The sequence below is a fragment of the Perca flavescens genome, chromosome 20 (assembly GCF_004354835.1).
Source record: "Perca flavescens isolate YP-PL-M2 chromosome 20, PFLA_1.0, whole genome shotgun sequence".
In the NCBI taxonomy this organism is placed as follows: domain Eukaryota; kingdom Metazoa; phylum Chordata; class Actinopteri; order Perciformes; family Percidae; genus Perca; species Perca flavescens.
This window is the reverse complement of record NC_041350.1, coordinates 13,598,881-13,613,807: the sequence shown is the minus strand read 5'-3', so window position 1 is coordinate 13,613,807 and position 14,927 is coordinate 13,598,881. Positions and strand designations below refer to the sequence as shown.

The 14,927-nt window shown below is 41.4% G+C and overlaps 2 protein-coding genes across 2 annotated transcripts in view; one reads left to right on the top strand and one right to left on the bottom strand.

Annotated features, from left to right (window-relative positions):
• Positions 1 to 10,163, bottom strand: part of LOC114547290 (ryanodine receptor 3) — a 112,936-nt gene extending 102,773 nt beyond the window's left edge. The window contains exon 1 of the mRNA XM_028566573.1: positions 9,882 to 10,163. Within this exon, the coding sequence (XP_028422374.1) occupies positions 9,882 to 9,929 (48 nt within the window). The 5' untranslated portion in view covers positions 9,930 to 10,163. The remainder of the gene's footprint in view (positions 1 to 9,881) is intronic.
• Positions 10,164 to 12,250: 2,087 nt separating this feature from the next.
• LOC114547103 (formin) overlaps positions 12,251 to 14,927 on the top strand; it is a 56,949-nt gene continuing 54,272 nt past the window's right edge. The window contains exons 1-2 of the mRNA XM_028566335.1: positions 12,251 to 12,332; positions 13,197 to 14,895. Coding sequence (XP_028422136.1) covers positions 13,317 to 14,895 — 1,579 coding nt within the window. The 5' untranslated portion in view covers positions 12,251 to 12,332; positions 13,197 to 13,316. The remainder of the gene's footprint in view (positions 12,333 to 13,196; positions 14,896 to 14,927) is intronic.

The following is a 14,927-nucleotide window of genomic DNA, read 5'->3' as shown; positions in this document are numbered from 1 at the left end:
TGTCAAAGTGACGTCAAAATGAATGGCAGTCAATGGAATGCTAACGGCGGGTGGGCATTTGGTAGCATCAAAATGGTGCCATAGGAGGTTCGAGTTCTGAAGAGAAGCTTACCCCCTTGATTAAACCATTACATCCTGTTTGTTTAATCCATACAAAAACCCAAAGCGTGTAAATGAGATATAAATTGTTAATACATAAGTCTTTGTGTTACAATGCATGTAAGCTAACTGTCTGCTAGCTCCAACTTCATATTTAAAACAAACAGAGTAGTTCTGATCTTCTCATCTAACTCTTGCCAAAAAAGCAAATAAGCACATTTCTTATAATGTTAAACTATTCATTTAAACAGACTCATCAAGTGCAATCATGTTCACATGTAGGCCATGCTGGGTAATGGAGATGTGATGCAGTCACCCTATATATCCTACAATTCCAAAGCTCTAAAAGGGAACATTGCCCTCAACAATTAGCTCTTGCCAAGAAAGACAAATCTTTATATTCAAAGAGATTATATGTTTTTACAAGTGTAATACTGTTACACTGTCCAGGTCTCTGCCGAACAGAGTAACAGTATTACACTTGTTCCCTATATAAAGTATGCACTAACAGTGATCGCTGTGTGAACTTCTCCGGGATAAAAATATCCATTGTCCTTTAAGGCCTGACCTGACTGAAATTCTTAAGAGCACTCATCCACATGCTTGCACAAAGGAGAGCTGAGATTGAACTACAGCTGAGACACCTCTGTGTCAAACTCTATTTGTTTGGGGACCGGTGACGATGCCCAAGTGAAGAGTTCCGTTGTCAAAGCTGATGCACAGCTGAGACTCAGAGAAACGGATCACATAGGAAAACAGAAGGCAGATGGAAAGAGAGAATGCTAAAATCGTTTGACCAAATTTAGGGACACATCACCCTGAGCAACATAAATGCTCCACTATCTCTATGCATTCCCTCACCTGCAGGGCTAGACACAGACCTAAGCTACAGTATCTGCCATGTGCCAGGTTAGCAGAAAATACTCTCAAAATATGTTGGGAACTGACGAGGGTAATGTGGGTTAAGTATGTGCTGGCATTCATGTGTGTGTCGGTGTTCATGCAACCCCCATGAATCTTAAACCCTGCTTGCTGGCAGGGCTGGATAGTGCATTTCTTTATAACACACATCGTTGACTCTGCAGCAACAAGACCCAATAAAGAGGGTGATATCTGCTCGTCTGTGCTGGCGTGGTGCAACACAGAGGTTGTTAAAGAGGTATAAATCTTTTATGAGGTGGGAAAACGCCACCGTTGTCAATATCAGATGAAAAGGCAGAGACTCTGGCACCCGCCTAGAGGGAGAACATCACTGGATTTTCTCAACACAGCAATTGTTGTAGCGCCGGATGCACCTATGTGTGAAAATCCTGCAAATTACTCAATTACACACTTTTAGTTGAGTCAATAAAATGCTTCACTAACATGCTCTGGTGGCACTGGGAGTACCTTGCCCACAGCATAACGATCCAGGATTACATTTTCAGAAGACTATCAAGGTTTGCTTAAAAACTCAGTAAACTCAGAAAGACACTCAACTTTCTCCTACAAAGCGAGCCTCAACAGCAGCAGATTGCAGCAGTAAACACTCCTCTAAACGGCCTATTAGGGGCACAGTGGGCAGACAGAACATTGGACATAATTATGAAAGACCTATGCCAGAGCTGCTTTATGTAGGAGGCGAATGATTCACAAGCACAGCCAAGTAGTGAGCGTTTTAATGATTTTTATCCATGGTAAAATGTTTGAAACACTGACATTGTTTCAGTGGTAACAGGGAAATCCTAAAATGTTTCAGTTGCACAGCATTTACTATCACTTAAGAGATGTATGTTCTCAGAAAGTGAACTAATATATAAGACACTTCCTCTTGGTTTAGTTAAAACATGTTTCTTATAACTATGTAATTGTGTTAATTTGAATTCCATCACCGCTCTACTACATGAGTCTATCCACATAAGTAACTAGAATACATCTTCACAGCAGATACGTTTGGTCACGGCTTCAGATTCAGATTTGAATCGGTTTAATCTGGCAGAAAGTGGTAAATAAGCCAAACCTTTTCTCCCTGGATGGATTTGGTGCCATGCTTGCAGCTAATTACAATTGAGGATGTTATTCTTTGTTTTTGTTTTGGGTAAAATAGCAGCAAACAGTGACACCTTGAAAGAGGATATAATTGATGCGGTGCAGCAAAATCCACTGCGCCTCATCATCAAATGATTGAAAAACAGAGATAAAACTGAGAAAGCTTGACAACACCAGGGAGACTCACAGAAACAAGCTGCATTTCTTCTTTTCTTGATTAAGAAGAACCACTATAAGCTTACATGTAGTATCCACATTTACTTCCTATTATACTTCTGCCATAACCTATCACATTCAAAATATAGAATTGTCAGACATTTTAGGAAATACGCTTTCTCGCGGAGAGTTAGATGAGAAGATCCATACCAGGGTCCTGTCTGTCTGTTCAAAAAGCTACAAAAGGCAGCAGGCTGATAGCTTAGCACAAAGACTGGAAGAAAGGAGAAACAGTTAGCATGGCTCTGTGTAAAGGTTAAACAAAATCCACCTAAAGCTCATCTATTAACATGTTTTTTTACAGTTTGACAGAGACTACAGTAGATCCCCTTGCTTCCAGTCTTTCTGTTAACCTAAGCTAACTAGCTCATCAATTAATCCTGTAAGGTCAGGGCAGGTAATTTGATTAAAGGATGTGACATCACTACATTAAAACCATGTAATATTTTAAAAATACAACTAAAACAACAGCCAACAACCTAGCACATAAAACAGTGCTGGGTTTTATGAATGAACGTGCATTCAACGGCTCTGAGCGTAGCAAAAAAAAAAAAGAAAGGTGAGAAAGCAACACACACAAGTTAAAAAAAGTGTGGAGGGCGCATATTTTGATCTACCAGTGACTAATGGATAGCCACAGCCTTTTGGAGTGCAGCATTTTCGGAAATACAGCCTTGTATGTGTGAGCCAACACTAACTGCCAAGAAGCAATGGCAAAGAGAAGCAGAGATAGTCCTGCTAGCTATGGAGGAGGCAGCAGCTAACAACAGGCTAACAATGGCTGGTGGTGGCAGAGCCTATGTTGCAAGAGCACTAATGGTTTGGGTTAAATTTAAACAAGATGGCGAGAGGTAAAAGGAAATGGAGAACAGGACCAAAGCTTTAAACTACACAGCGGCAGTGTGAATGTACTGCAGGATACATAAAGCTAACTGGCTAACACATCGCCCTATAAGTAGATGTGTCATATTGTGCTCAACATAAATTATGTTTCAAACATTAATTTGGGTAATATGACGTTACACAGACCAAAACAACTTGCTAATGTATCCTGCCTTGCCAACAAGATGAGCAGCCCTGTATGAAAGTGGTGTGCAACAATGTTATGTTTCCATATTTTCTGTACGCTGCCAGTGGAGCTCGCAGGATTAATTACACTGCATTGTTGTTGGTCCAAAGCAGCCAACCGTGGATAGCAGGAGGTGGCCAAAGCAACAACAAAAAAAGACGTTACAGAGAACCAAAAGTGGTAGGACTCATCAATATCAGCGCTATTAGTAAAAATAAGGGAGAAAAATCATTTTGCCTTTGAATAAAGTGAAATGTGCCAGAGAAGAGTTGGGTCTGGGTACAAAAGCTATTTTGTCCCTGGTGTGAATAACAATTATGTGTTATTTATTTGAATGTAATAAGAAACATACATCACATTTAAAACAGGTTTATAAGTCCAACCAGTTTTCAGAAAGCATTTCTTTTTGCAAATGCTAACATGTAATTAATAAACGTTAATGAGTTTTGATGGGGACGTAGAAGTTTGTTAAACTATAGCGTGAAGGATAAACTCATTCAAGTCCTTCCCAAAGGTGGCACTAATCATCACTGAAGCTTTGCACAGTAGAGGTGTAATATTTTAATGGTTGGTGTTTAATATCTTTTAATAATTAAATAATTTTGATGCTGGCTACATGAAAAATCCATTCCATATCCAAAACGTTTTATGGAGTGTTAAGTATTAAAAATTGGTTTATGCATGACAGTTCTGAATTACTATTCATAATTTGCTAGAAGGAAATTGTCTTAGGTCAAAGAACTAAATATATGTATTCAATGACACTTTAGCATCAGCTAATGGATTTTGAGTCCACATTAGTCAATACTGTCATATCAAGGCCTGCCACCCCTCTGATTCTATAGTTGCAAACATAAATGGCACACATGTTGGAGGTGTTAACCAAAGACAAAAGAACAGGGTCTTCTTTGGGAGGCTGCTTCCTATACCGTCTTATTAAATATTCATGCTCTGAAACACCAGATCAATCAGGCCTGCTTACTCCATGCCACTGATATTATTGAGGAAATTTCTTCATTTGGTGGCACGATCAATAGCTCATTACAGCAGCTTTACACTGGGTTGTCTCTGGGTAGGCCTGCTGGCTTAATTCCCTCTACATCACAGGCCTATCTTATCCGTCCATCTTCATCACGCAACACAGAGAAACAGCCTTCTGCTGAACACTTCCACACTAAACCTTACACAAACTTACTTTTCTGCAAGTTGAGTTTTTGAATGAGTCTCAGATGATGTTAATGGGAGATATGAAAGAAATCAATATTGCAGTAAGGATATGGAAGTATGTGCAGTGCAGAAAAAGAGTATGTATTTGATCAACACCAAGCCTTATACATGATATAACGTTGCACTCTGGGTAGGGCTGTCAGCATTAACGCATTAATCGGCGAAGCGATTAAGGGCCAAGAATAAAGCGTTAATTTTTTTTAATCGCATGCCGCCCTTTATTAATTTGTTTTCACTTCACTCAGCTTCGCGGCTACTATTTTGACCCTTTGCCATACTTCCTCGTAACACATCCTACTGCTGCAGGAATAGCAACGCAGATTCCGGTGCCACTGATATGCCTGCGCTTCTCTCAGATGCTCTGAAACAGACGTTGCAGGCCACAGAAACATCGCTGTGACTAGATTCACATATTTTTCTTTTGTTTACAGTAAATAAATAAATAAATGATAAACAAATACAAATCTTAAAATCAAGTTCATAAAGTCACTTTCTTTGCATTTATTTGATTCCCAATCAATATACACTGATAATAATTGCTTTCCATTGTTAATATGTACTTAAAAACAGTTTTGAAATGCAAAATAATAGAATTTTAATCATGTGATAAAACATGCGATTAATCGCGATTAACTATAGAAATTCAGCGATTAAAATAATAAAATCATTTGACAGCCCTAAGTCTGGGTAGTTTTAGATGCAACTCACTCAGGACAAGAGAACCACTATGATAAAACTGAAAACAGTTCAACAGGTAATCAGAGGGGAAGTTGTTAGTTTTTAGTTTTTGCCTTGGGTTTAGTCTTCTTTACTGTTCAATGGAATTAATAGTATGTTCAACATGAGAAATTGTTAGGACACGTACGTACGTACTTTGAACCTGTATTGTCATTACAGAAGCATGGTCACTTTTGGTTTTAAATCAATGTATAATTTCTCATTACACTTTCATGAAAACCCTGTCACAAGAGTTTAAGGCTATTTAAGGTGCAACCCTGTTATGAAAACTAAAATAAATAATAAAGAAATAGAACCATTGGATTTCATACGTGCCCAGAAATAAATAAATTGCATAGAAATAAGGAAAGTCAAGCATTCTCACGTGATTCGGTAACAGCTGGTAAAAACATATGGCAAAAACACTCGACAAGACAATATTCCCCTTTGCAGGACAAGAAGAATTTTTCATGGTTTTATAAAATCTTCACAGAGTGAATCTCTGCGCATAAATCTGCACCATTATGCTCAAAAAGCCTTCTGGGTTGCTAATGAAACTGAGCTATTACTTTTTTTATTTTTTTTATTCAACCATGAAATGACAGCAGACCTCATAATAACATTAAAGCTCCCTTCCTTTGTGTCAAGTAGAATGCGATGATGTGCTGAACTGAATTCCCATCAGTGGGAATAATTTCACGGTGATCTCTAATAATTATACACAGGGCAAGTGACAAAGTAACAGGAGGAGCCAAATATGAAGCAAGTCGGGCGTTCTTGTAGTGCCAAAATTATGCACAAACAAGTATCAACTTAGATGTAGTAAAAACTAAGTAGGCTTGTGACGAAAGGTCAGCAATAACTTGGAACACTTGTGCCTTGGCCTAACTACAGATGCTTCTATACAGTTTTATAGGAGTGCACACTGCAGATCAAGGGCACCTTTGGTTGCCTCTGGGCCATCGTGGAGCTGTTAGATGCAGCCTCCACCCTAACAGGATCTCTCACAACACCATTTCAAACTGGAGGGAACTTCCTCCAGTAAACATACAGCATATATATATATATATATATATATATATATATATATATATATATATATATATAGTAGCACATGTCAATAACATGTAAAGCCACAATAGATCACAATGGATGTGAAAAGAATAAGAGCCACAGGGAGATAGAACAGTGAAAAGCAAGAAAAAGTGAAACTGTGAAATGTCAAAAGGGAGAGAAGAGCAACAGTAACAAAAGAACAAGAAAGAGACACTCAGCAGGGTGTTCACAGAGACATATGTGGGTGGAGGCAGCAAGCTCTGGCACTGATATTAGGGGCACATGGCATATCCAAATCTAACACTTTACTGCTTTACTGTACTTATGTTTTTACCTCTGATGTGGTTAATGTTTTGGTCTGCCGGTTTGGCTCGTTGCATTACTTCTGTGTTGCCGCATTGACAGTCATCTCGTGGATCATGCAAAGAGAGACCGGTGCCATCACATAAACAAGCCAAGCGCTGCCACAGTGCATTAGTCACAGCCCTAGTCTGGCCTTTTCAAAGTCACTACTCCCACTCCAACTGCTAATAGATCACCAGAATCTGATATTCGCCTAGCAGGGATCCTCGCAACAGAGAAGCTGTGTGCGTGTGCCTGTGTGCACCACATGCTGTAACATGTTTTTACTAATAACTGGCCTTCTGTCAGGAAAAGAAAAGCAGAGTGAAACAAGAAAAAAAAAAAGTTTGGTATGATTCCCTCCTCTTTCTCTACTCTCTGCTCTAATGACAACACACAGTAGGCAAGCAATTCATTTAGAAAACTACTCTTAAATAATGAGCAGCCTGAGCTATGTAACTATAAGCTGATATTTTATTCACTGCTTATAATGAAGCCAGTGCTGCTAGAGCTTGTGCATCTGAGGACATCCAATTTCCAAACAGAACGAATAAAGTTCCTGCAGAATATGCAGCCTTATTAAAGTGTTGGTGCGACCCCCTTGCCCCCTCTGACATTAAACAGCAGTTTGGGGAAAGCTTTTCTCTGATTCTCCTTGCTCACAATCAGCACCGTTCCTCATCCTGTAACATCAAATTACCCATGGCTGTGATACCCTCGCTCTTCACCTCTCTTCCCTTCCTTTCCTCCCACTGAGTTTATAGGCAGCAATCCGGCAGGGGTAATTCTGCTACCACTCCAGGGAAATTACTTTGTGCTTTTGGAGAAAAGGCAGTTTGTGAACTGCTTTATCAAGCTCCTTGACTCCAATAACAAGCAACATTTGGATGCCGGCAAGAAATATACAGCCTCTACATATCCTCACAGACTGTTCGCCACTCAGTGCCACCGATGTAAAAAATAAATAAAAAGCTAAGTCAAAAGCAAGTTAAATCAAGTTTAGAGGCAGTGTGTATGGCTGTTATTGAATAGGCATATGTGCATCCAATTGAGCATCTGTTTCTGCAGGACTGACTTTAGTCATGTACTGTAGATAAATGTATGCATATTATTTATATATATATATATATATATATATATGCATGTACTATACTCAGTGTATTCCTTTACACTGAGTAGTTGAGCTGTGCCTTGCTGAGACTGATGAATAATTTCTGCACAGTGCTCTGCTGTGGCACGTCTTGTGCAGCCTGACTGCACCACACAGCTACAGCTCTGCATCTCACACACACACACACACACACACACACACACACACACACACACACACACACACACACACACACACACACACACACACACACACACACACAGCGCCCCCATCACAACAACATCCAGCCTGTCAGCTGCTTCCCTGTGTGGAGGGATGCAACAAGCTGCTGCTAAGTCCTTTTTAAAGCAACAGCAGTTTCCTTTAGTCAATGTCATCTCAATTCTTCTCCCTGAGTTACATCTGGGGGGAAATTGCTCCCTGTGCATCGAACAAATGGGACCAAAACAGCCAAGCGAGCTAAAACGATTAAATCCACAACTCTCATGAAACTTGTTCTCCAAAAACCCTGATTGTGGATTGGTTTGGCATTTAAGTTCAAGCCCAGAAAAGTGGTGCTGAAATGTCAGCTCCTTTTGTTGGAGTGGCAGGCATGCTGATTTGGTGACCTCTGTGTGCTGTGGTTAAAAGGGTGGGGGACTGCGGGAAAAATATGGAGGAGGTATCATTTTAAAGATCACTACCATCCCTTGGGGTAGGTAAGCCTTTCAATGCCAAAACACTGCCTGAGTCAAGAGTCCATCACTTTGTTTGTTTATCTGATACCTTGTTATGAAGCTGCATTGTATCTGCTTAGTTCTCTGTTGACACTGTTATTTGCTGGGTAAAATATAGCTGATAACTAGGAGATTACAGAAGACATTGCCTTGTAAAATGTGTTTTAAAACTTCAACAAAAAATGACCACGTTACTGTAATTTACATAACTATCCAGAACATCCCCGCTCCCGCTCCGTTTACCTCAAAGCACAGCAGGTTACACATCTGTGAGTAGCTTAATAAAGGGAAACCACAAGCAGCAGTGCCAGTGATATGTGCAACCAAACACCTACTATACTGTCTCTGGGTCTCCAGTGCTTGGCTCCTTCATCTGTCCTAGACGAGTGTGTATTTTCAGACATGATATGCCTCTCAATGCATTTCACCATAGATGGCCACATCAGGTCATGATCTATCTTTCGAACAACAGTGGAACGTGTTCTTCTCTGTACTGCCACTCATTTTCAGCAAATGCATTTTTAATAAATGGCAAATATTTTCACTCTCATGTAGTACTAGAGCCAAGAAGAGCGAATAGTAATACTAAATGATAGCCTTTTCTTATAAGCATATAAATACAGAGAGAGATTTATGACCGAAAAGTAAGACAGCATTAGTAACCTGTGGTGTAGCAATACTGTATTTTATACAAAATGTTGTTCTTAGTTCATTTGCATAGACCTTTGCTGCTGCACAGGAACCCTGGGGTGACTGTCTGGGCAGGCAGCCTACACTGCCAGGGCAGGCTACCACGTTTGAATATATTATAATGCAGCATGCACACTGGTTCACAACTCCTTTTTTTCCTCCTCAAAGAGATTTAAGGGATACTACAAGAACAAACCTTTTAATTATGCGAGTTATTTAAAGACTAAGTTAAATCACTGTGTTTGTACCGTCAACCTGTCGAATTGTAAACAATTATGACTACAACGGTGCAGAAAGGCGCATATGTAAGTTTTACATGGGACATAGTGCTGTCAACTTCTTGAGACAGAGACTGCAGAAAAGACAATAGCTGTCAGTGAGCGATGCGCAAAAACAATAGAGCACTATCACCGCCTCTAACATCTGCAAGAAGGCAGAGAGTTATCAAAGGCTACAGGATGCAATGACATCTGGGAGGAAAGCCAAGTGACAGGCAATCGACAGTAATAAATCCCACGCACAAGGTACCGTGAAAAAGAGCTACACGTATTTCCACAGTCACCAGAGCAGCGCTTCAATTGCCAGCGGTAGGAAATGTAACGTTACTTACAGTTCTGAGGAACTGAATCTCATCCTCTCCTTCTCCACCTTCAGCCATGGCTGCAAAGGAGCCTGTTCAGACTCGGGAAGCCTTCGCTGGCTCCTCTCTCCTATCGATATTAGCATATAGCTAATCCACGGCCATACAGCGGGGAGACTAGCGCAGCATGTGTCACTCAAGCCCCTGTGCTCAAGCCCCGCTCACCGCCCGGAGGAGGAGTGTGTGTCAGCATCGGTGGGCTGGAGCAACTGCGGGCGGTGTGGCGGGGTAACAGGGACAAGCCAAGTCGTGTAGCGGAGATACACAAGCGTGGTCTTTATCTTCGACGTCACCGGCAAACCGTATTAATACAACCGTGAAAGCGCGAATATTCAAACAAAATAGCATTAAATGCGTTTAAGAAGAAAAAAAAAAATCACTATCTAAATTGGTATGACGTATGTTTTTTGTTTTCCCGACCTATCTCCTAGCTACGGAGTCACAGAAAACATGTCAATGTGTGATAAGGAAATCGACAGCGTAATTTTACAGTAGCCTATGCAGGAAATGCATGGAGCTGCTATTTGCATTGCTGGTCCAGATCAGCACCATGGTCAGCACCCCACAGTGTAAACATGCCTCTTCTATGTGGGAACAAAGCATCTATAGGCCTACTATACAATGTGTAGTTATAGTGTGCATTTAGCTTAGCATTAGTCCCAAAATATTCCTACACAGAGAATGTGTTATAATTAAAAGCAGTCGTTGGGCCGGCACACATCCTCCAATATCAACACAAATCTAAAATAAATTGCATTAATCAGAATCTGTACACGGCATTGATAAAGAAGCCAATATTATTATTATTTTTTTTTTTTGCTTGCTTTCCCTTCATTTCATGAATAGAGTCTAGAAGCTGCACACCCCATCTTGCAAAACTGACATTTAATTAAACGTGTTAAACTATTTAAAACATTATGATTGGATGAATAACCATTCAATTATTTAACATCCAATGAGATTAAACTCAATAAAAAATGAATGCAAGAGAACATAACTTTTTTCTGTGGACTGAATACAGTGACAACAGTGATCACTGGTCTTTGGTTACTCACTGTTGAATCAAAGTTGACCCTGAGCCATAATGAAGCCTACTCATCTCTACAACTAAATTAAATAAACACACATACTTCCTTATCATAATGCGATGCCGCCCTCTAGTGTCAAAGCTCTGACATAACACTGTCCTCCTGATTGTTTCCTTCCTTCATTTAGCCGCTTTCCAGAAGCACTTGATCTTCTCCCCTCTACTCATACCACACTTAAATCGTTTGTTCTTCCTCCTTTTACGATTACAAATTATCTTCCTCCCTTAATTGCTGTCTTTATTGCCCAATTAACAGCCTTCTGACCAGGCTAATGATCATTCATCATTCATGAACATTCATATTTCAGTGCCCTTCGTAATACTCACCTTAGGTATTTCAGTCAATTTCTGAAATTGTAATCCTACTTTCTTTGTTGGTAGCGTTCTCCAGTCCTTCTGGCCTGTGGGAAATAAGCGGCTGCGATTTATCTTTCAATAATCTTCTTGAATCAACGCCAATACGAAAAGACGGTGTTCACCCAATTCGGTGGACTTTCCACCATGCTCTCCACTCAACTGTTGCACATACTACATGAGTCTGTTACACTTCAGGTAGGAACCGGATTTTCTTAAATTATATCTCTCCGCCTCCGTAGGTCATGTTTTCAGTCATATATCTATTCAGTATACTGTATTTCAGGGAGCTGGATTTCTATTAAAAAAAAAAAAATTGGAAAAATATTTCATTGAATTTCTCCTTGCACTAGCAGTCACAATAACTTAAAATAAAGACAGTTTAAGAAAAATACATATAGGCCAAGACACTAATTATTCCATTATCATTTAGCAATTTAACTATCATGTTATAGATATTTACTTTATTTAATTAAATATGTGTAACATTTAAGTTGCTATTTCATGGCCCTTTAGCCTAAGAGCCTAATTTCAGTTATGAATTGAAGCAGCGGGGTGGTATAACAGTGATGCACATGTTGGCCACTAGGTGTCTCCGTTTCGTAGGAAATTGCACTACATCGGGCCTACAAATAGCAGGCACTTTCACATTTACTTATCTCTCCGCGTGTACGACACAATGTTAATGTTAATCCTTGGAAATACTGGAAATGGCTACGACTGTTAAATTAAAATAATTGTAGCCAAATAATTCGCCCCTTCTCTGAACGATGCACAGACTTAATCCCATCACATGGCCTACCTGCAAACTGCAGCTGCATTGACTCAAAATGTGGGATGTGATAAACACTCAGGAACCAATCAAATAGCGGCGAGCCGGCGCTGTCAATCACGACAGACTTACCCTGTGAAGCAGCGGTGTGAGCACTGGCTGGCTGCAGTACAGAGACGATTTTTTTTTTACCATGCCACAAAATTGGGTAAGTAAGTGTTTATATTTTACGAAGTGCTGTTGTGCTTTTACCTGCTGCAGGCACAATGAACTGTAACGTACTTTCAGCTTCTAAATAAATATTGACGTGAAGCTGATACGAGGCTAATGCGGAGTTGTATGCAATTACATTTTTGGTTTATGATAAATGTTACTGAATATTTCTCGATTCCAGTTGTAGAGGGCAGCAGTAATCTCGTAGGATAGTGTAATTATGCTGCCATTTTAACACTGACAACTGCACTCGGGCTTGTTACAAGGTGACAGTAACCCACGGGATTATGTTATGATGTAAACAGTTCAGAGATGTTGCCAAATGTTGAGGGAATCCATTGCAGCACATATGAAATGTGTGCTAGCTTTTCTGCTTGTAAACATCTCAAACGGCAGCCATAGCATTGGGCTCTGCATGTGTCGTCACCTTGTTTGACACTCTCAGGTTTTATGCGGCAGCATCTTGTGAAATGTTGATAAAATGCGGTTTAAAAATGTTGTATGTACTCCTACAACAACGCAGGGAGGATGAAGATAAGATTTGTTAGGAAGGTGAGTGTATAGAATCACTTTCTTGTTCAATCTATGCAGTGTTGGATTTAGTTTAGTTTTAATTAACAAATGGATTTGGCAGTGAATATGGAGGGACCATTAGTGGGAAATGCTTCAAAACTATAGCTCTGCATTAGCATCCAAATACTCTGTAGAGCCCTAGCTGTGAGAGAATGCCTATTCTATGTTATGAAAATGTAAACTAAAGTTTGAACTCCTGCGGATTACATTTAAAGTCACTAGTAGGACTAACATGTTTTGGACATCTGTTTAGATTTATAGCTGTGTGCTACTTTCTCTCTGACAGTATCTGGACAGGCCAGGTGATGAATAGCCAGAGATCCTCCTCTGCACTCCGAGCCCAGTCACTCTGTCTGGGGGCTGACCACTTACTCCGAGTGCTTGAGTGATTAACAGGGCACCCATCATGGAAAGCACACACACCGTGCTGATCCTATATACACCCATCCATGAGCTAAGCAACATCAGCCTGTATTTCCCCAAGAGGCGGGCCCCGAGCTTTAAGTACAAGAGCCGCGCCCCTCATTCAGAAAGGGTCGGTAATGACCATGACCGGGGAAATGAGGATCTCACAGTGTCCGAACAAAGAGGCCAGTCTTCATGCTCCTCAGACGAACTCCTCATCTCCCAGCAGGCAACGAAGGAGGCAGTTGCAGAGCTCTGCTGGCTGGCGGCGGAGCACCACCAGTTGTTGGCTGATCTCTTATCGCTGTGTAGGGATTGCGCCATTAAAGTCAGGATGGGTAACCAGGATGGGAAAGTCCAGGATTACATGGAGGGTCAGGAAATTCACCTTGGAGGTCAGGGTCTCAGCAGCAACAACTATTCTCTCTCTGTATCTCCAGAGCACAAGAGGGCAGCTGCGTCCAAGAGCAAAAAGCTGAAGAAGTTGGGAGGCAAGAAGCTTGAGAGCGCTGAGGATTTGCTGCACAGTAAAATGAAAAAGAAAGTTACCAGTGGAACTTCATCTCTTCAGCTTCCTGCTCTCAACAGTGCGCCCATATCTTCAGCCTCTGTAATACAGCAGATTCCAGGTGGAAACCTAGCCTTTGGCCATGTCACCGACAGCCCAGTCACCGGCTCTTATGTCAGTGCAGTCAGTAATCCCATCCTGCCCATGGAGGAACCCTTTCAGATCGGTCACGAGGGTTGGGACTTCATGGAGGATAACCGGCCATTTGACCCTTACGTTGATTTCTGCAATGACTTCTCAGAGTATGACGGTGAGCTGGGTTATGAGTCGTCATTCTGCAGCCTGATGGAGGGTCTGACCAGACGGGAAAGTGGGAGCAACCTTCGGCCATTTAAGAGGTCTGATTCCTTGGGTGAGATAGTATCTGAGAATGCATCAACAGTCAAGTCCGCTCAGCAGCTGTATGGTAAAACCAACCAGAGTAATACAGGGGTCAGGGTGGTGGCCAAAGTGCAAGATGTGGAAGGGAGAGTGCAACATGTCAACCATACATGCTCAGACAGGGCAGGGCCAGCCGTGCTACATCCAGGGACTAACAGCTGCCAGCAGGGGTTTGGAAAGTGGAGAGGACCAAACCGAGAGCACCTGCTGGAAGTCAATAGAGAAAAGACGGGTAACAAGCTTTCTGAGGGGCTACGGTTGCCCCTATCCCACACCACCGAACCTTATCCCCAGGCCAAATCCCACACAAAGAGCCCTTCTTCCCCTTCTCTCGCTGGGGTCTTCAACACATCTTTCCCTGCATCCAACAGTCTCCAGAGCATGTCCCCGGTCCTCTCCCCTCTATCCTCCAAGCAAGCAAGCCCACACCTCAACCACCGCATTGTCCTGCTCTCCGATAAGGATGTAGACCATGAACCAGACAGCTCCAGTAACACAGATGAGCCCAAAATCTACACCGAGGACATCGACAAGAATGGCAACAAACGGACTGTCACCCGTCTGGATCTGAACCTCAGCAGGCAGTCCAGCAACTCCAAGTGGAACTCCTCCAGCAACTCCACAACAACAGGTGAGCTATTAGAAATCACACCGCTCATGATT